The 22,028-nt window shown below is 43.7% G+C and overlaps 2 protein-coding genes and 1 long non-coding RNA gene across 28 annotated transcripts in view; 1 reads left to right on the top strand and 2 right to left on the bottom strand.

The window, feature by feature from the left end:
- The window catches only part of Nsun6 (NOP2/Sun RNA methyltransferase 6), a 43,203-nt gene extending 32,103 nt beyond the window's left edge, over positions 1 to 11,100 (top strand). For 7 of the 9 annotated variants that reach the window (XM_063276497.1, XM_063276498.1, XM_063276499.1 and 4 more), the window contains 4 exons: positions 451 to 595; positions 3,416 to 3,564; positions 8,807 to 8,932; positions 10,560 to 11,100. In XM_063276497.1, the coding sequence (XP_063132567.1) occupies positions 451 to 595; positions 3,416 to 3,564; positions 8,807 to 8,932; positions 10,560 to 10,793 (654 nt within the window). In that variant the 3' untranslated portion in view covers positions 10,794 to 11,100. Of the gene's footprint in view, positions 1 to 450; positions 596 to 1,803; positions 1,889 to 3,415; positions 3,565 to 8,806; positions 8,933 to 10,559 lie in introns of those variants that run through there. The other 2 variants (NM_001107367.2, XM_039095804.2) reach the window with 2 other exon arrangements.
- On the bottom strand, positions 6,252 to 10,583 carry LOC134482754 (uncharacterized). The gene is made up of 2 exons (XR_010059274.1): positions 10,448 to 10,583; positions 6,252 to 7,371 (listed from the first exon to the last, which is right to left on the bottom strand). It is a non-coding gene; the product is annotated as an uncharacterized LOC134482754 (long non-coding RNA).
- A 2,373-nt stretch (positions 11,101 to 13,473) lies between the features above and the next one.
- Positions 13,474 to 22,028, bottom strand: part of Cacnb2 (calcium voltage-gated channel auxiliary subunit beta 2) — a 345,468-nt gene continuing 336,913 nt past the window's right edge. For 9 of the 18 annotated variants that reach the window (XM_039095297.2, NM_001398773.1, XM_006254298.5 and 6 more), the window contains 4 exons: positions 20,295 to 20,446; positions 18,980 to 19,075; positions 17,145 to 17,333; positions 13,474 to 16,591 (listed from right to left, as the gene is read on the bottom strand). In XM_039095297.2, the coding sequence (XP_038951225.1) occupies positions 16,103 to 16,591; positions 17,145 to 17,333; positions 18,980 to 19,075; positions 20,295 to 20,446 (926 nt within the window). In that variant the 3' untranslated portion in view covers positions 13,474 to 16,102. The remainder of the gene's footprint in view (positions 16,592 to 17,144; positions 17,334 to 18,979; positions 19,076 to 20,294; positions 20,447 to 22,028) is intronic. The other 9 variants (XM_039095296.2, XM_039095298.2, XM_017600435.3 and 6 more) reach the window with 2 other exon arrangements.

Here is a 22,028-nt window from a genome sequence, read left to right as displayed (position 1 = left end):
ATGTAACTCCTTGAAGCTAGATGTTTCATAGAGGAAGCTTATACTTTTTCATAGGTGATCAGTCACTCGAGATTGGTGGTGTTCTGTTTACCTTCAAGAATGCTTCTAAGTTTCTTGAAAATATTGCAAACTTTTTTTTTTTTCAGTTTTGAAAACTATAGCTAGGTTGAAGAACAATTGACAGGAATGTGTTTGTTGAAGGAAAAGACAAGGTATTTGAAGAATATAATATTTCAGCGCTGGGAACTGACTGAAAGGCATTGTGCTTGTAAGAAACCCTCTACCACTGAGCTAAACCTCCTTACAGCCAATGTAAATTTGATGTGCATTTGGTTAATGAATTTAGCAGGCATGGTGGGAGGAAAGCAAACAAGCACTGTTTATACTGGTCTTTTGTATTGCTGACTTTCAGAACTGCTTCAGATTTACACTCCATTTTCATTTTTTTAGGGAGAAGTAATAGCATTGGACAAAATACTGACTAAAGTGACAAAATTAAAGCAGAATGCTTCATTATTAGGACTGCATTCTATCCGGGCGTTTTGCTTTGATGCAACAAAGGCTCTTAAGCTGGAGGTGATGGACGGCGTAGACGGTAACCCGAGTTTGTTTTTCTCGTTGTGCGGTTTTCTCAGTTCCACGTACTCATTAGCTATTGATACAGATATGACTGGGAAGTAACTGAGGGTAATTAAGGTGATGCGGGAGTGTTTATTAATGTTTAATGTAATGTCTGTTAGTGTTTTAATGTGTTAATGGCAAGCCACTCAAAATTTACTCTTGACAGCTTTGTAGTGTGATATACGCCATCACTAAGCATAGAGTCCCTCTGTGTGCTAGAGATCAAACCTGACCCTTCCTGCCCAGTAAACTTCGTGACTTCTCCGTAATATTGCCCTGTCCTTCCTTGCCATTGGTGATCACTCTCTCTTTCTCCTTCAACGTGTTCGAGTTTTAGCTTCCAGATTAACTGTCTTTGGGGCTGGCTTATTTTCAGGTAACGGGGTATCTTTTGGATTCTTTCACGTTGTTGTAAGTGTCCAGACTTCTTTCCGGGCTGTAGTGCTGCCCTGTATGCATGCCCTGTGTCCTTTCTAGTCATTCCTGGTTGGACACTTGAGCCAATTCTGTAGCATCGGCTGTTGTAAGTAGTGCTGAAGTGAGCGTGCAAGCAGTTATCTGTGGCGAGAGCTCCCCATCATACATGCCTCCTGGGTGCCTCACACAGCTCTTTATTATTGACCGTTTAGAGAACCATGCTGATCTTAGCAGTGGTCGTATTTAAGTTCTTACATGGTACATGTGCACTCTCCCACCCTCCATGCTCTCACCAGAGTATCTTCTGTTCTTGTCTTTTGGTAACTGTCCCCTCACAGGGGACATTTCATTGCATTTTCTTGAAGGTTTGTTGCAGTGAGCATCTCTTTCGTTTACCCACTAGCCATGCCACATTGTCCTTTGAAGAGCAGTAAATGCCCATTTAAATGCTTTACCCTTTCACTGTATATTAGTTTCTGTGATAAACACCGGGTTTTGCCTCACACTATGAAGGTGTACCTTGTTTCATTCACCTCCCATCACAGGGAACTCAGTGTTGATGTCCTCCTGGTCATGGTGGGGAAGGTATATGTGATGTCAAGCACTTCTCTAGCTGATGCAGGAGGAACATGAGAAACTGGTCACATTGTAGCATAGGAGGCAGAGAGACAAGGCTTCTTTCTGCCCAATTCTTTGTCCTCTTGGTTCTCAGGACTTCAGCCTGTAGAACAATGATACCAGGTTTGACGTGGTTCTCCTCTCTAGTCAACAGCCTCTGGAAATGCCTCTACACACACCCTCACTGACACCTCCGGAGGTGTGTTTCTTAAGTGACCTCAAGTCCATGAAGGTACAGTGCTGAGCCATTACAGCAGTGACTAGCTGGGTCTGTTTGTTTGGCCGTTAGTACGTTTACGCTGTCTTTTGTCTGAAGCAAAAGGAAGAGCTCATTTATTTCAGTAAATAATTGAATGGTGAAGCCTTGCTTGAACTGTTTGTCCCACATATCCTTAGTGATGTTCTCCTATGTTGTTGTCTTCTTTTGAATTCGCTGTGTTTATATTGTGCTGTGTTTTTAATCTTGTTTACCCACTATAAGTGTTGGTGACCCAACTTACTACCTTACTGTCAAACATATCCATCACAGACCATTTGAAGCTGATAGTGACTGATTTTCTCATTAAAAGCCCAACAGGTTTTTTAATTCCCTATTTTATTTTGTTTTACTGCATAGTTTCTATATTTTACACAATATAGTGTACCCCTGAACATTCGCACTGTTTTAGTGACTTCATACTGGGAAGAATGAAAGCAAAACGTGTGATGTGTGACATTTATGTAAGCAGGTTAAAAACTACAGCTAGGAAAATGATTCACAGAATATTATGAAATAGGTTCATATCTTCTATATACAAGAGCTGTTCTGTTCATTAAGAAAGGTGGTTTCAGCAGGGAAAGGCTACACAAGGTTTGTACCTACTTAAAGGAAAAACACAGTTGATCAAGGAAATAAAACACCATTTTAATGAGGCTTTTGGTGAAACAGGTGCACACACTCATGATAAGGGCAGCGTGGACTATAGTATAATCTCTCTTTTGTTGGGAATGGTTACCAGTATCATCAAAAATAAAGATTTCTTTAAAAAGTATTTTTCTAAGACGGTAAATGAAATAAGGGGGAAAGGTTTTATATGGAGGTAGGTTAAGTTAAAAATAGCCTGTGTTTTAATCTCCTAAACAGATAAAAACAGAAGGTAATTCTGGGTTTAAATAAGTTTCAATAACAATGCCAAGCTTGCAGGTAAAGAACACAAGTATAATGAGACCAGCGTCACGCCTTTCCCAATAATGGCAACATCAGAAATTACTCATGAACACACAGGGAAACTTGATTCTTAACCATAGTGGACAGTAGTCATGCACATTGCTGTAAACCAGGAGACTAACAACAGTAGCCAGAACCAACCTGATCAGAGCCTGACCGACTCTGACTCTTCAGGAGCTGCCTGGGAGCTGGGGGTGGGGATTACCAGGGGAATCATTTCTTTGATGGTAGGTGAGTAGAATTAGGACTAGGTACTGCCTCTGGGACATTATGGCTTCTGACACTGGGAGTTGAAAGTCTTACTTGCTTTGGTGTGGCTTTGTGTTGTACTAACAGAGCTCAGCTCTAACAACTGCATTTCGATGTTCTTACGAAGTCAAGTCTGTATGAGATACAAGCGTTCTTAGCTTAGCCAAGCAGTTGCTAAAGGGAGGAAGGATTTGTCTTTATTTACTGTCCTAGATTATGATGTTAATTTCTCATTGCTTCTATCTCAAGAGTGCTCTATTCTAGACCTGTCTTTTAGATCATGTTTCTAATTGTATTTTATAGGGGCACCTCCATTCTTACCAGAATCTTTTGACCGAATTCTCCTTGACGCGCCCTGCAGTGGACTGGGACAGAGGCCAAATATGGCTTGCACTTGGACTTTGAAGGAAGTGACATCCTATCAGCCACTGCAGCGAAAACTCCTTAATGTGGTATGTGATGCCCCTTTGCTGTGGGAAACTGACTGCTGCTAGTTCAGTGTTCAGTCTGCCAAAACTATTGTAAAAGTCCTATGTGGAGCAGCACTGTTCCCTATGGCCAGAAGGTGGGGCCAGTCAAGAGTCATAGACAAGACTGGACACATAGGCTTTGCTATGGCCACATGGAATATTTATTCATCCTTAAAAAGGAGTGAAATTTGGTACATGCTGCAATATAAACGGCCCTTAGAGACTTTATACTAAGTGAAGTAAAGCATGCACAAAAGCAAACATATTTGTATGATCTCAATTACAAAGTAATTCCTAGGGATTGAAAGTAGAGCAAAAGGAGTTACACGGCGAGAAAGGATAGCTACAGGTTAATGGTTACACTGCGAGAGAGGATAGTTACAGATTAATGGGTACAGAGGCACAGTTTGGGATGCTTGCATTAATGCACAGGGTATCATCAAGTCATTTAGATAACATTGTATCGTTTATGTTAACTAGTTTTTGCTACAGATAAATGAAGAGATTGGGACTACTTCCTGTTTTGTTGGTGTGGCTTCAGTCTTTTGAGGCAGGCTCTTGCTGTGCATCCTGAGCTGGACTCAAGCTCTCAGTATTTTCACCTCAGCCTCACAAGGGCTGTGATGCTTCGTGTGCATCGTCAGACTCACTCACGGCTTTAAGCACAGGGAGCTTTCCTTTATACTGACCGTCCTTTAAACGCACACCCGCCTAAGAGCGTCTGAGACGTGTGGTTACTCACAAACTTTCCACCCCTACGTGAAAGTAAAACAACAAACCCAAACCATAGTCACCGAGTAATTCACGCATCATTGCTGATTGACGTAAAGGGTTCAATATAAATAAATTACTCTGCTCCTCCTGCTTTAATTCAGTTACCAGACTAGAAAGTCAGAACTTTTCAAAAGGGCAACACATTATTAAAGTAAGCATGATACTGTCCAGAAAGTAGAAAGATCATAACAACTGAAAGTTTAATTAATCTAGTACATTACAAATAGGATACTTGAGAATTCTTGTTTTGTTAAACTTAGTAGATTTCAGAGCAAGAAGTACTTCTAATTTATTTTCATTTCAATTTTTTTATTTTTAAAATGTATGAAAAAAATTATGTTCAGGTGTGTGTTCTCTTGTCTGTATATACACCACCTGGTGCAGGAGTGGGAGTAATCAGAAGGCTCTGGAACTGGAGTTAGAGATGGCGTGGTGAATGCTGATTACTGAGCCTGAGGCCTGTGCTAGAGCAGTAAGCTCTTGACTGAGGGGCTATCTTTTCAGGCCTCATACAACGATCTTTGGATGATAAATGGATTCGTTGTTTCTTCCCGTTCCTCCAGTGGTAACATACGCAGCAACAATGACTGCTGTAATTACTCAGTGTCTCAGGTTGTCTGCTCATTCTCTCTGGCTACCTCCTTTCTCACACAGAGGGAGTACTGGGGGTGAATTATTTAAATGCTTTCAGAATAGTCATCAAAGAACACGCCTTTGTCAGGAAAGCACCAGGTGGCACAAAGGACTCTTTCCCAGCAAAATACACTTTGGCCTGAGGATGAAATAAATTTACTGTTTTATTGTTTTTTCCTTCTGTCACGGTTTTTAGGTCATGGTGAAAATTGAAATTCAGAAAGGATAGTGAGAGTAGATGGATGAATCAGTACCGAGGGCCAGCTGTGAGGGAGCATGTAGAGAGCAGAGGTCCCCTGTGCCGTGCTAGAGGATCGCCACCGAGGGAGGCCTCTGAGAGCAGGTGTGTGAGGCACTGAGAATGTGGGCTTTAGGATCCAGCCGGTCTCCGTTTGAGCAATGACCCCTCTACTACATTGGCCTTTGGTATGTTGATTTCCAGTTGCAGCAATGGGGAGTACAATGCTATCCATTAGAAATAGCTCACTGGAGACAGGAATCACGGCTGTTAGGCATTCTTTAAGAAAGTCCGTGTGAAAGCCTTTAGCATAGTAGCTGGCACACTCAAAAAATGTTTACAGTTTTTATTCTATTGTTAGAGATTTATTTTTGAAATAGATGTATCAACTATTGTTATTACTAAATGTGTATAAAACATCATTTTATTTGTCCTTTATTCATTTTTAAAAATTATTTTATTTATTTACGTTCTAGCTGTTGCCCCACACAGTTCCTAATCCCATTCCTCCTCCCTCTTGCCTCTGAGAGGGTGTTCTCCCCACCAGACCTGCCCCTTCCCTTGGGCCTTAAGTCTCTCTAGGACTAGGCACATCTTTTCCCACTGAGATCCAACCAGGCAGTCCTCTGCTATACATGTGCTGGGAGCCTCAGACCAGCCCTTGCGTGCTGCCTGCTTGCTGGCTCAGTGTCCCAGGAGCCTGGGGTCTGGGTTAGTTGATACTGCTGCTCTTCTTACGGGATTACCCTTCTCCTCAGCTTCTTCAATCCGTTTCCTAATTTAACCATGGGGTTCAATCGTTGGGTGTAAGTATCTATGTCTGTTTCAGTCAGCTGCTGATTGGGTCTCTCAGAGGACAGCCATGCTAGGCTCCTGCCTGTAAGCAGTCATAGCATCTGTAACAGTATGAGGCCTTGGCACCCTACCCCTGAAATGGATCCCAAGTTGGGCTGATCACTGGACAGCTTTTCCTTCAGTTTCTTCTCTTTTTTCCCCCTGCAATTCTTTTAGACAGGAAAGTTCTGGGTCAGAGCTCTTGACTCTGGGTGATCTATCTACTGAAGGTGGTCTCTTTGAGTTTCCTCTCCCCAGTGTTGGGCATTTTGACTAACATAGTGACAGACTCCCCATTGAGTCCTGGGAGTCTCTCACCTTCCAGGCCTCTGGTACTTTCTCGAGGGTCCTCCCACCTCACACCCCTCAAGGCTATGTATTTCTATTCATTCTCCTGGCCCCTCTGGACTTTTCCCCTTTACTTAACCCCCACCCCCCATGCATGATCCTGTTCCCCTTTTCTCCTCCCCCTCCCCTCTCCCACCTAGGTCCCTCCCTTCCTTTGCCTCCTGTAATTATTTTGCTTACATTTTTTAAGGCACACGTATGAATTGTGATTTATTTTGGAGATCTTTTTATTAAAATTGTAAACAAAAGTATGAGTCCCCCCCACCAAAAAAAAAAAAAAATAGAAAGAAGTTGGCTGGGTAGGGAAAGAGGGGTTGGGGGAGTGTGGATCAAAGAAGCGTTAAGAGAAAAGGCTAAATATAATCAAAATTCATTGTACAAAATCCACAAAAAGCTCACAGGAAATCTCTCTTGAGCTTTAACAATGTAAACTTAGGGATACATGCAGTTGGAAGAAAGCTGGCCCGGTGTGCTAGCTAGTTCCTTGTTGCTGTTTTGACACAATGCCTGACCTAAGAACTTACAGAAGAAACTGCTTACTGTGGCTCCAGTTCAGTACAGTCCAGCATGGCGAGGAAGCCATGGCAATGGGGCTCCAGGCAGCTGACCGGACTTCTGAGAGCGGTGCATGCTGGTGCTCAGCAGTGCTTACCAGGTCAGAGCCTCAGCCCATGGATGAGTGCTCCGCAGTGCAGGGTCTTACTGCCCCATTAACTGAGTCTCCACTGTCACAGCATGCCCAGAGGCTTGTCTCCTTGGCGATTCTAGATCCTGTTCAGGTGACAGTTAGCCATTACTCCTGTCATGCCTGGAGCCCTGGGTTAGATTCCCAGCCAGACTTAGTCTGTCTGAGATAGCACAACCTCTGACCTTTGCACTCTGGACAGAGGCAGATGATCCTACGTTTACAGTTATCTTTAGGTAGATGGCGATTTTGAGGCCAGCCTGGGATGCATGAGAACCTGTTTCAAAAGAGAAAAGAGAAGATAGACTTAAACTTGTGAGCAATTTACACTAGCATGGCACCCTGATTAAATACTACTGCATGGGAAATAGTGTCTAGATCACAACCAGGGGAGCAGACAGTCCATGCCATTTTCTGCCTGCTACTGCTGTGGTACACGGCATTAGTGCTGCACAGCACACTATAGAAATGGGAGCTCCATGGGGATCAGGAAGAGCAGTTTAGAAAGGGGACCGGTAAGTGGGTGAAACATCATGAAGGGACAAGCAGTGTGCAGAAGTAGTGTCTGATCTGCTTCGTGGGCCTTCAGGTAGCAGTGACTTTGGGGATTACAGGAATGGCAGGGCAGTGTGGCTAATGTGGAAGGACTGACCGAAAGGGGAGGTCAGTCTGGCAGGAACACCTCTATGGAGAGCTTTGAGAGCTCTTTCAGGACTTTGCTTGTGGAGATGAGAAGCAACAAATAGAAAAGCTTCGCTCAGACTGGTATGTGGAGACCGGCTTGAAAGAGGGCAGGGAGCCAAGTAGGCAGATTTAACTGCTGTATCATCTAGTTGAAAGGTAAAGAGGCTGAGACTGGGATGATGGTAGTGGATGTTAGGAAACATAGTCAAAACTGGACACACACACACTCACACTTTCTCTCTCTCTTCTCTCTTTCTCCTCTCTCTCTCTCTCTCTCTCTCTCTCTCATACACACACACTTTCTCTCTTTCTCTGTGTGTGACTATGTATTCATATACATACTTATTTATTCTATGTGTGTACATGTGTGCCTATATGTATGTATGTGTGCCATGTGTGTGCAGGCATCAGCAGATGTCAGAAGTAAATTTAAGATCACCTGGAGCTGGAGTTATAGGCAGTTGTGAGCCATCGTATGGATGCTGGGACTTGAATATGGGTCTTTTTGCAAGAGCAGTAAGTCCTTTTACCTACGGAGCCATCTTTACATTAGATATTGAAAGGAGCTGACTAGTGGAAAGGGAATATGAAAGGACTTCAGGCATCAATGGTGCTCTGAAGTCCAGGCCTGCAGCTTTGGGAAGCCTAGGAAGACTGTTCAAGTAGGTTTCCGAGGATGGTAAGTATTTATTTGGGGACACCTTAGCTGAGGTCCAGAAATGTTGACAACTTAGTACATACAGATTCAGAAAGGACGTCCCCTCTACAGATGGGAGTTTGTAAATTTGACCATAAGGATAGCATGGGAGGGGAGGTAAGTCTGAGTCTGTGGACCATGAAGCTCCAGGGAAGGCTGCATACAGTATGCCGTGTGCACATTGTAGTCTAACTGCAGGACGAGGCCACGTCATACAGGATAACACTTAGTTTCCATCAGATGCTGACAAGGCATTGTGTGCCACTGGATAACTCACTCTTGGGGGTCTACTGGGTCTTGGCACACATAGTCTGATCACTGCTTTCCTTAGGCGGTTCGACTCCTGAAGCCAGGGGGTGTGCTGGTCTACAGCACGTGCACAGTAACTCTGGCAGAAAACGAAGAGCAAGTCGCCTGGGCCCTCAGAACATTCCCCTGCCTTCAACTTCAACCCCAGGTGAGAAGACCAACACTTTCCAGAACCATAAGACAAATCTGAGTGTGAAGTCCACTGGGAGATGGGACATTGCTATAGAGGCTGTGTCAGCGCTCTGGAGCACTCTTCAGAGGGGTGTGTGTTCACACCAACCACGGGGCTCACACGGTCAGATGAGGAAGCTTCCCCTCTCTCTGCAGCCTGCCATTGGACTAAACTTGGGTGAGGCTCGGGTATCCTTCTGCTCCAGTTTATTCCACTTGCTGTCACTAACTGTCACTAAAAAGTCCCTCCTTTTTACTTAGATGCCTTTGCTCACACGTATCCATGCATCCCATGTGCACTCCTGCTGCACAGAAGTCAGGTAATCCCCTGACTCTGGAGTTAGAGATGTGCTGAGGTACACATGTGAACGCGAGAACCAAACCGGGTGCTCGCAAGGCTTCTTTACTTGCTTCCCAGCCCTGCACGTTTCTGATTTGGAACAGACTGAACATTTTTGCTCTGCCACATGAGACACAGGGCAGTGCAGAATATCAGACTAGCCAGGGCACAGGCCGCAGCTGTGGAGCGCCCCTTTGTACTGGCATTAGCATAGGGTATTTCAAAACTCTCTCGTGTGCTTTAGGACAAACTAGACTTCTTGTTAGGATTTTTATTAAGACATTCAATTCTGAGATATTTGTCTACAGAGATGCTAATATTTGGAGACATTGAGCACCTGACGTCATGGCTTCCTGTACAACTCTTAACAGGCAGGCAGTCACAACATAGAGGTTTAAACAATCTAGACACGGTCCCTGTCCTGGGAGGTTACGATGATTACATGGAAAGGAAAGCAAGACCTCAGAGTTCCCATGAGTCCATGAGAAGAAATAACGGAGGACCCTTCCCTTGCTGCCATGGATGGTTGTATTTTCCTGACAGCCATTTCTTCTCCAGTGGTCAAACACTTGTCTATGGACTTGATATTTGGCACTAATGGTTTTCAAAAATTGAATTCTTTAGATTCCTTAAAACCTAGTTGATGCACCCATGATTTATATATCATTTTCTAACATGTATTCTTCTAATGTGTATTAAAGAAGAAAACTTTTATCATAGAGTTGGTATGATTAAAGACATTTCAGATATTTCTGGGGCTGGCTTCCTTCACTGTTAGAGAATGAGAAGCTGGACTATTCATTTATCCATATCACACAAGACCCAGTGCTGTCTCTTTTAGCTTTAGAACTGGGTATTTTACCTATTATACACACACACACACACACACACACACACACACACACACACACACACACGAGTAAATTGAGTTAGGTAAAGCTGCTTGCTTAGATCATATAGCTGAAATATGTTAGAGCCACATTTTAAGTCTACAAGCATCTAATCATAGCCTTCAGGCCCTTTGTAACATCATACTTGATAAACATAGAGGATCCTTAATAAATAGGACTCCTTTATCAGGTGACCACATATCACCAATTATCCTCTGCCCTCCAGTTGGTGTGTGTATCTCACAAAGGCACGTGGACTCACGTTTCTGGAAGACATCATCCTCACAGGCAATCTCTCTTTTTACGTAAGCCGTATAGAGGCAACTTATTGATAGTAGCATATTCAGTCATTTTTGCTCATGTCTTCCCATCAGGAACCACAGATCGGAGGAGAAGGGATGCTGGGAGCTGGCCTGTCACTGGAGCAGCTGAAACAGCTGCAGCGCTTTGACCCGTGTGTTGTGCCTCTGGAGAGCATGGACACGAACTCTCTTGGAGATGCCAGAAGGGAAGACGTGATTTGGCTAGCCAACAAGGATTGTATAGGCTTCTTTATTGCAAAGTTTCTAAAATGTCAAAGCACAGAAAGGAAGGTTTCTCGGAAATGAAAATCCTGAATGCTGTCTGCGTGGTGCTGTTTCTTACACCAAAATGTTGTCAAGCCAACGGAGTGATGGCACGGTTGCTCAGGAAACAGGATATGCTAGCAGTTCCCCGGATTAGAAGGGGCAGTGTGTATATGTGGCCCTGGGAAAGTGAGGGCTAGTAAAGCAAAATCAGCCTCATGTTTCCTGAAAGGGAAGGAGGAGTCGCCTGGGGTCTGGAGCACACTTTCAGCACTAACTCATCAGTATTAGTCTTTCTAATGTGAAAAAATAGTTTAAAAACAAAAGAATAAACCTCTAAACCTTCCAAGTGGTCATGTAAAGCTGTTTTCTGTTTCCAAGACAGTGGTGGTTTCTTCAGTCAGTTTTCAGGACATGGGCAGTAATACTGACCTCGTCATGACTGAGGTAAGTAGGCTTGTTACCGGAGTCTTGGCTCCTGTCTGTCTGTCTGTCTTTCTGTCTGCCCGTTCCCCGCCCCCCCTCTGCGTACTGACTCCAAATCTGACTTTTTTTTTAAAGATTTATTTATCTATTTGTTATATATCAGTACACTGTAGCTGTCAGACACACCAGAAGAGGGCATCAGATCCCATTACAGATGGTTGTGAGCCACCATGTGGTTGCTGGGATTTGAACTCAGGACTTCTGGAAGAGCAGTCAGTGCTCTTAATCCACTGAGTTATCTCTCCAGCCCCAAATCTGACTTCTTAATGTAAAGGTTTATTTATGTACTGAGCATGTGTGTGGAACACATGTCAAAGTCAGAGGACCACCTTTGGGAGTTTCTCTCCTCTATCTTAGGTTCTGAGGCTCAAACTTGAATTCCCAGGTTTTTGTCCCAAGTACCTTTTCACCTGCTGAACCATTTCACCAGCCCTCAGATCACTTTTAAATAAAGCTTGGACTTGTGCTGTGGAGTACTTTGAAAAGTGAAGTATAGCTATTTACTTTGTTGCTAAAAAGAGTATTCCACATTTTGGCTGTATTATATCATCTTTGGGAACAGACATCATGCAAAATAATAGAGAAATGCTTGATGAGGAGGAGAAAGCAGTTATCGAGAGCTAAGACCTGGCCAGGCACTTTCACTGGGTCTCCGCTCTTCTCAAGGAACCCAAGCAGCGTCACAGAGCACAAGCTCTGGCAGCCATGGCCGATAGCTCAAACAGAGTGAGAGCTGTTAGTCAAATCTGAACTCAGCGGGGACAAAGCAAGCAGCTCAGCTGTCCTGCAGAAATGACCAAGCATCCTGCCGGCTGCTCGGCCATCCTGCCTTCAGGGCCCTGCTTTGTCACTAAACTTAAGATTTCTAGTACCCAGCAGCATGGGAAAGGCCTTGTGTGGAACGCAACCACAGTGGCTTACTTTCTTCCATTCACACCTTCCAAATTACTGGGCTTTGGGTATGTCGGACGAACAACTGGAACCGAATGCTAATCATTTTTTTTCCTTGTAGGCTTCCCGTAGGAAGGTCTCTCAACGACTTACCGTATCCATCCTGACTGCAGCAGCTCTTGGATCAGGTAAAGCCTTTGGGTGGCTTCTTCCTGGAGAAAATCTCTTTTGAACAGCCCTGAGCTCTCTACATCCAAGTGCCTGTACCCAAGTGTATGTCCCAGCACATTGTGACGCCAGTGGACTGTTAGCTTGAGCTTCACTCCTGCACCTGGGAAATGGACCAGGACAGATAAACGAGCCTCCCCTTTCTCATATCACTGCTTCAGAGTAGGTAGTCAGTGGTATTATGGAATATGAAAAGTTCTCTTGAATTTCCCAAGATTCAAGTATATAAGCAAGCCTTTTCTATCTTTCATTCTGCCTGTGTCCAGGAGATTTTGACTGAAGAGAAACACCATCTCCTTGAGGCACTTCTGATTCTGGGAATTCAGGTAGCCCCCCCCCTTTTTTAAATGTATTTTAAGCAACTCTATAATCATGGTTTCCTTTCTTGCTCTCTGCACATCTGTATGTGATAAGCTAGGGTGAGAGTGGGAGAGGAACAGCCAAGCAGCAAACCTGCCAGACTTTTTACCCATTCTAGTAAATACCAGCGTGCACACGGAGCCAGCAAAAGAAAACTGCGTGTGTTCAGAACAGCAAGGATAGGGAATGCTGTTAACAGTTTCCTGTTTAAACTAAGCCATTCTCAGTGGATTGCTTCCTTTCAAACTTGAAAGAAATCCACATATTCTTCAGCATATCTTTTAGCATACTTAGTTTTAATATAGATTATTTCTATGAAAACAGGAAAAAAAAGCATTTATTTGGTAAAAAAAATACATTTTAATTAAAACCCTATGTTAGATTTTAGTTTATATAGCAAAGTGAAGTAAAACAGATAATAAGGCCCAGAGTCAGCAATATGACACTTACTGGATAAGACCAGAAGATCAAGGAGAAACGGAGTCGTGTCCCCAGCAGACGGGGAAACTGTTCATCTTCTTAAAAAGGAAATAAACTTCTACAGTTGAGTCTGAATTACTCTACAGGTTGAACTAAGGTGGGAAGAAAACTCTGGTTTACATTTTAAAAATCTTACCTACCTTGTTGTTTTGTCTTACTTAAATTAGACATTGAAGGGAGATTACAAAAAATACCAGGCTATTAACACTGGATGATGAAGATGTGAAATGTCAGGTCTAGTACACTCGTTCCAAAGTGGCAATTAATACCAATGGTAAACAGTGCAGAAGCCAGCTCTTTATTTGTTTCCATGAATTACTTTAAACCAAGTTCATCAAACAGTTCAGTGTCGTGACAGGGAGTGTTTGTTAACAGGGATGCAGAGCAGACAAGTTGAGTGTGGCATTGTCTGCAGTACAGTGTGACTGAAGACGTCCTACTTTTAGCAGCACCTTTTTTTGTAACAGTAAGTAAATGAGCAGTTGAGAAAGCAGAGGAGAAATTCAAGTGACTGACACAAGTATAACACTGTTAACTACATTTCCAGCGTTTCCTAGCTTGACTACAGGAAAAAAAAAATCAGGATTCTACAAGTGAGTCAGGTAAGATTAAACTTTTGCTCATGAAAAGAGCAGTGTTACATCCCATTAGTCAGGAAGTCAGCCATGTTCCTTGGGAGCCCAAGTATGTAGCTTTCACACACAGGTGCCTATGTCAGAGCTTTCGGCAGAGTAGGGGGGATGCTGTGATGTGCACGCACATGCTCGCATTAAGCAAATGGACGGACAGCATTAGAACTGGTCTGAAAGGGAAGCCTGGTAACTGCAGGTAAGAGAAACACCATCCATCATGAGGCTGAGTGTCTCAGCCATTCCTCTGGATGAAACACACACACCGGAAAGGAGTAGATCACTGTAGAAAGTCTGTCTGTGATGCGTACGCTCTCAGTTTGGGTCAGAGATTGCTGGGTATCGTCTGTATTTCTGTAAGCGTGGAGTGCTGTTCTGAGGAAAATTTCATTCTCTAAGCAGGTAACCCACTGGTCAAATACATATGCAACTCACGTTTTAAATGCTTGAGTTTTCTTGGGTATAGTATAAAGTAGTAAATGTCAAACTGCTTTTCATACGAATGCCTAAGAATATTTCAGAAGAATGTGAAGTAACCCGGAAACAAAACAAAAATATATTTATTGTAACTTACTTGTTTTAGTATATACTGATCTGGTTGGGTAATCACAGATAGACATTTTCCTGCGAAGGCTTCGAATGCTAGGGGCGTGTGGAGCTCATACAGTCTTACCTCTCCATCAGCACTGGGCTCTTGAGAGACAGAGATTGGATAGCCTCGGCTAAGAGCAGTTTAAGCTTCTTAACGAAAGCAAATTGAGGTGTGAAAAAAGTGTCTTCTACGTTCTCCCTTAGAGATGTCTCGTAAAAGAAAATGTTTCAACTTTTTTTGCTTCAAGTCATTCCATTTTTGCCCTGATAACTTCTAAAGATTTAGCAGGAACTTTGGTTCTAAGAAGCACTTCTAGATTCCGACAGTGCAGCTGCACAGCTTGGTGCAGGGGAAGAAGAGCGGTGGCTGAGGATGAACAAGAGGAGCAATAGGCACGTTTAGAAAGTGAAGTGGGACAAGTTATAAAAATTTATTTCCCTACGAAATAATTGCACAAGCTGTGTAAACATTTCTTACTAAAACAAAATACTCTGACACACAAAGATTGTCCATTTCCAGTGGAACACTCACAGTACAAGACGCCCATGTTTTCTCTCTTCAGGGGCAAAAGCAGGGAGTCAGCCACTAAGTGCTTCCCTAGTTCCTTTGGCAGCAAGCTTCCTCACATTCCCTGGCTGCTCAGTGGGTTCGAAAGCAACATACAACAGTTAAATGCAAAGCCAGGTCCATCAGCCTCTGGTTTCCGCATTAGTCTTCTGCATTCCACTTTGTCTCAGCCACTCACTCTCACACTCACACACGCATGTGCACATGGTGGGCTCCGCTTGGATACTCCAGTGCAGTGACTACCACAGACACTAGCTGCTAAGAACGTGTTTGTCACAATCAGTGTGGACTGTATGGAGTAGAAAAACCTCTGGAGTTGGTTACATTTACCATAATTTATGGTTAAAATGAAAAACTTACAAGGATGGGATTACATTCAGAAATCAAACCTCAAGTCAAGCAATCACACGTATTTACACTATATACAGGCTCTCTCTTAGAATAGGGAGAGGAGTCTAGACAATATTAGAAATTTCCTGAATGTGGGCATTTCTAGTCCCTGTGATTCATAAAGCAAATCTGCTGACTTGGCATTAAGACCCTAAAATTGTATGATCAAACTGATATATATATATATTATATATATAATTATAATAAGGTGTTTGCAGAAATAACATTTACAAACTGTCTACACAGTACACAGTACTAGTACATAGAAAATAGATTCTAACTTTATAATCCCCTTTGTGTAAGGCAAGACTGAATCTGTCCCCAAATTTAGTCAGCCAGAGGTACAAGCAAGAAACAGTGGTCCATGAAAGAATGACAGGTCAGGTATCTGGGTATTAAAAATATGGAGGAATTCCACTTGTTATCTGTGCTGCATCTGGCTCACTGAATACATTAACTACATTTCTGAAGCCACTCTGTTCAGGTGGCAGCTACCCCAAACAGCTTTTGAAGAGTTCAGGATATAGACTGAGGACTGCAGCTTGTACTAGGCCAATTTCTGTGGTACTTACAAAAGAATGTATAGTAATACTTGATTGCATGCTATTGCTATTCAAGCAACAGCAATACAAAATATACAAGACAGATCACAGATGGTTGCAATGGAGCCCCAAAGATTTTGCTTAAGGATGATGTTACACAAGACTTGGGGGCAGAGACACGCACGGTCATTGGCGGATGTATACATCCCTGTTCCACTCGCCAGCCTCACTCCTTCTTTTGGATATTACTTCCCCTTCCTTGTCACAGTAGCGATCCTTAGATTTATGCCGGCTTCGTTGTTTGCTGCACTCATTGTGGTCCTGGTCTCGACCCATGTCCCTAGTGCGGTGGCGAGGCTCCCTGTGCCTGTGGCCATTGCTGCTGTGGCTCTCCTCTCTGTGGTTATGTTCACGGTGTGGAACATAGCGGTCCACATGTTCATGTGAATAATCTTCCTTTGGCTCCACGTAGGCAGAGTCTCGGCTCTCTTGGGTTTCAGAGTCAAACGTTTCTTGCCTAGAGAGGCCTCGACCTGTCCCACTGCGGTGGTTTTGGTGTGTGGCTGAGGAAGAACGGTGTTGGGATTTTTTGACTGGTTCCAGACAAGGTTCTTCTTCAGCTTGGGAAGCAGACCGGGGAGCAGAGCGATCAGTCCTCTGATCACCTTGAGAACCCTGTGGCAAAGGGACACACATGAGGGCATCAGCTGAGGAACTAACATGTCTTGGGAGCAGCATCGTGTAAGTGTGTCTGTCTGTCTGTCTGAAGTACCAAAACCCGAAATGAAGCCCAGCCCTTCACTCCTTTGACATACTCAGTGGCATGACTTAAGCTGGACTAGTGTTCCCATAACATTTCATTTCAGTGAAGGGGCAAGAAGGGTGACTTTTAGTCTTTTGTGATTCTGATACTGATACGGGTATCTTATAACCATAGTCTTAACTAATCTGCTTGAACAGATTAAAATTCATTAAGTTGGAGGATATACAGAGGACATATACTATCCCAGAGCCTTCGCAGAGGGATGGCTGAGGTATGTTCACAGCTCTTTGTTTAGGCACACAATTCATACTGGACTGATAGAACTTGGTCAGCTGGCACTTGGGCTTCTTGGTGAGCAAACAGTAGCAGATCAAGCATGATGTCCCTTCACTGGACTTGAGTCTCAGGGGATCAGCTGAGACAGCCTACATTCTCTATGAAGACCATAAAAGGAAGTGCTCTTACCTGTGAATTAGAGGCAAGGGTGGGGCTCAGAGGTAAAGTTGAGGTGGCTAAAGTCCGGCTAAGGAGAGGGTTGGGGAGGTTACTGCTGGGAGGGTGGGTGGCCTTCCAGTACGCCTCCAGATAGTCGGCGAGATGCTCACAAGCATCCTCAAGTTGGTTCTCATCCAAGATCACATCAAATGACTCCTGCTGAGGTAAGCATTTCAGATAGCACATTAATGCAATGCAGGACCAAGTCTGTCTTTTCCTCAAACCCGTAAACAGAAGAGAGGCCTTGCCCATTGTATTTGTTATTGCCCTGATATTTCCTTTTCCATTGGCTCTTTTAGCCTGTGTGTGTGTGTGTGTGTGTTTCCTCAAATCCTTAATTAACACTGAGTGGTTAACTGCTCAAGAACGGACGGCTGTCAGCATGGTCGGTGAGGGCAATGCAGGGGAGTTACTGTCAGTCGTAAAAAGTTGATATTGTGCTAGAAAACATGAACAATCTAATCAGTTTAGAAGGGTGCTTGGTCTTGAGACAGGTTGTAGAAAGCTCTGGAAGCAAATGAGGCAAGATTAGGTCATGCATATTGGCAGAAATAGTCCAAACTTAACATTTTTGTGTAGGGAGAGATCAGTGAGAGATGAGGTCCTTTACTTTTGAGGATTTAAAATTGTTGATCAAGAAATGTAATATACAATTATGAATTTGGCTGATTTAAAGTATCTTCTGAAATTGCTGTACTTGAATGAATACTAGATCGGAACTATAGTCCCAAAGTATAATATGTAAAAGTAGGAATGTGTTCCAAACTTACTGTTTAAAAATTTGGTTTGGGCTTCCTGTCCTGGCCACCATCTGGGAGCAGCAGCCATGACCCTGTGCTAACTCATGACTGTAGGCCTCAACAAGGGCCACAAAGTGACCAAAAATGTCAGCAACCTGAGACACAGCCAGCGCCATGGGCGCCTCACCAAGCACACCAAGTTCGTGCGGGATATGGTCCGGGAGGTGTCAGCTTTGAGCCCTACGAGCAAGCAGGGTGTCACAGAGTTGCTCAAAGTGTCCAAGGACAAGCACCACTCAAGTTCATCAAGAGCAGGGTGGGTGTGCACATCTGTGCCAAGAGAAAGCAGGAGGAGCTGAGTAACGTGCTGGCAGCTGTGAGGAAGGCTGCGGCAAAGAAGGATTAATGACCCCTCCCTCAATAAAAGATCGTTCTTACAGTTTGAAAGAATATGGCTTTGGGGCTAGTGAGATAACTCACTGGGAGAAGTGCTTGCTGTGCACTTGAACCTCTAGAACCCATGCCAAAGCTAGATGCATAGCGTCGAGTTTTAGTAATCCCAGCACTTGTACAAGAATACAGGGTACAGACAAGAGAGTCCTGGAAATTAGCAAGCCAGCTAGCCTGTTGTATACTCAAGCCAGCACCAAGACGCCTGTCTCAAGACGGAAGCTCAGGGCCAGACCCATGCTATCCTCCGACCTCAGTGTGTGCTGCAGAAGGCGCGCTCCCACTGCCGTTCTTGTACGTGAAACTCACTTTCTCGGACAACCTGTTGCATGTTTCTAGAAGTGGGTGAGACCCAGACTCCGAAGAAGTCCCATCTTACAAACCACCATCCTTTAACAGAAAGTGAGGGCTGCATGGGGTGTTTGTGGTGTTTTCGGAAGGGCGACCATTACCTGGTCTGCACGTATTCAAGGCGCACTATCACACAGGCGCTGGCATACTTCCTTAGAGTGAATGCCATTGTAAGTGAGGAGGAGCCTCTCCCTCCAGATGTAAGCACCCTTTCTACACTGGAGGTCTAACCCCTAGACTGTTGGGACCGTGTAGATTACTTACCGGGGGACACTGGGCCAGTTTATCGGCTGCCACCATCTGGACATTGAGGTGCTTTGCTTGAGACTTTCCTCGAGATTTTATTAACCTTTGTAAAACCTGTAAAAGGTATGGGTTTATAACAGGAACATCTGTACTTGGGTGAGCTACACAGTGCATTATGGACTACTTTCTACTTGGCCCTGGATGATTAGCATGTATCATTGAGAAAGTACAACATAGAGATTAACCCCAAAATTAACGTTTCCATAAATCTCTTGCAGACTTAAGCACTAGTATAAAGCTGATGGCTGTCCTTTCTCGCCTAACAGTTCTCAAAAATTCCTGCCTTATCAACTCTTTATATAGATACATATATATAAATATGTATATATATCATGAACCCCAAATGGCCATTGATTTCAGGAAATATTTCTAAAAATCTTAGCACTGTTAATTCATTTTAAAGTAAAAATCACTTTTTAAGACATCTGAAATATTAGCTTCTATATCCAATATGCTATAATGTGCATTTTTTTGATATTTGTAAGGAGGCCATTGCAGAGATACACAGCTAAATAAAGGGTTTGCCAGCTTCCTCATCAGAGAGCAAGTGACATTCTTCAGTACTAAACTGAAGTCCAGCAAACGGATTGCTACACAAACTGTGGCCGTGAGGACTCGGGCGGGCTACATGGAACAGCTTAACGTATTCCTGCTCTGTTGAAGCTGCTGGACCTCTCCTCACACGACTTGTAAGATCACTCGTGACTTCTCTATGAACCACATGTTTACGCACTTCACTGCTTAGCACTGCTTTGCTGGCAGCAGATGCTTCTTTCGAAGTCTGACTGGCTGCTTAAGGAAAGGTCTGCTAGGACCTCAGGTCTGAATGAGCATCCTGGCAGCAGTCCTGAGGACAGGAGCTCCCAGCGCAGTTTACTGTGGGCTGTAGCTGAAGGTTTTAGTTCATCCTGTGAAACCTGCTCTAGAGTTGTCTGTAACTGAGAGCACACATGCGTTTGCTGCTGAACTCTGCACTCAGGCTTGGACTCCCAGCAGCTTTCCCACCAAATGTGCAGATGCCAAGAGTAATAGAGAGAAACGCCCTAATGTGCCCGTGGCTCCCACATCACAGACCCTCTGAAGTCGTTTCAGAGAGCCATGATCCACACTTGAGGACCACTGCTCTGGACCACACGTTAAACATGCTCATTCTTCTCCTGAAACTTCCTGACTAGTGTGGAGCTTTTCAAAAACTACGTCCATGACAAAGGAACAGAGCATAAAGCACATGACAGTAAAATCTGAATATAGAAAAACAGTGCAACCCACTCACCTTAGGAGAAGAAATCTTTACATACACTATGATAGGGGCCAGAGAGGTCTTACTGAGTTGAGCTGGGTGATTAATTGTATCCGCGTCAAGGACTACCAATTGCAGTGTTCTTGCAAGTTCAAAAATCCTTTCAATTTCACTCTGAACTTCCGCTGTAAAGGTTTAAACAGAGTTCACTTATTTAAATCTACAGGAAGCTGGAATAAAGTACCACGCTAGTTCTTTATCCAGAGTGACAGCAGGACAGCTGCCATTTTAGTGATTATAGTCAACATGACTGAGAAAGGCGTCCTTTGGCAAGGACTATTTCCTCACACCTTCAGTACTTCAGTATCGTTATTCCAGCTCCAAGTGCATACCTTTCCTTGCACATGAGCTTACCTGGGTTGGGCCATCTGTTATACAAGGATGTGAGAGACATGAGGGTGCCTACTGGACACGTGGCCTAAACTGCATTTCTCTTGTTTGCCACCAATGAAGACATGGTCGTTAGTATAACTTGTTCAGTCCATGTAATGCTAATTCTATGTACATTTTGGCCATTTGGTACTGGATGACCAGTTGTCACGCTGTGCCCTGGGAAGGACCACCTCTCCAGTTGCCAGTTTTTTTTCAGTTGCCTGTAGTTGTCTGTGTAGGGTTGAGGCCCTGTGGGCTTTTCTCCATCCAGTTTGTGCTGTTCATTGATGTCATCCTTGGCCAGCTCACATTAGGCAGTCAAGTTGGTAAGACTTTACAAGTGTAGCTTCTGATATGACTAGGAATGTATATGTACATACGTGTATATATGTGCATGCAATAACAGTTTGTAAAGAGAGAGGCCATGAATTTAAGCAACGGTGGGGAAGGGTATGTGTGATGGTTTGGAGGGAGGAAAGCCAAGGGCGAAATATTGTAAGTAAATTAGAATCTCAAAAGAAATGAAAAGTGGTCATGTAACATTCATGTTTCAACAGGCGGTTTCCCACTAGAAGTAGCACATAGAATTGCAGGAAATGACATCATCAGTTCAGCTACCGCGCTCCAAAGGTTCCACAGCAGGGCTACCGGGTTGACCATCTGGGACAACGAGGACGTTCTCTGCACTGCCTACTTTGGTGGCTGCCATGTGGGGTACTCAAGCACTTGAAATGAGCTACTCTTAGTGAAAGCTGAACTTTAAAATTTTAATAATTTAGTATTGAACTGTTAAGCACAGCATGTAGCTTGTAGATATAACTGAAGACAAGAGGGTCAAGTCCCCAAAACCCCCACACAGGCACTAGGCCATGGCTTTTCTTTTTTTCTTTTTTAAGATTTATTTATTTTTATTTATATAAGTACAGTGCAGCTATCTTCAGACACACCAGAAGAGGGCATCGGATCCCATTACAGATGGTTGTGAGCCACCATGTGGTTGCTGGGAATTGAACTCAGGACCTCTGGAAGAGCAGTTAGTGCTCTTAACCTCTGAGCCATCTCTCCAGCCCACAAGACTCTTTCACACCATCCAACTGGGGCCTAAAAATGCTTCAGTTTCTTTGATTTGTCTGTATTGATGACAGAACCTTTTAACTCACATATTCTTCTAGAAAATGCAAATCACTAACTGTTTACATAAAATTCTTTACTAGGATGCTTTGAGAAACCACAGTCTAATCATTTGATATACTAAATACAAAATAATATTTGGTCACATAGCACCCTGAACTACATATCTCATCTGATAAAGTGTACTAGTTTGTAAGAAACACA

The sequence above is a fragment of the Rattus norvegicus genome, chromosome 17 (assembly GCF_036323735.1).
Source record: "Rattus norvegicus strain BN/NHsdMcwi chromosome 17, GRCr8, whole genome shotgun sequence".
Lineage (NCBI taxonomy): Eukaryota > Metazoa > Chordata > Mammalia > Rodentia > Muridae > Rattus > Rattus norvegicus.
The sequence above is the reverse complement of the archived record's forward strand: the minus strand, read 5'-3'. Positions and strand labels throughout refer to the sequence as shown.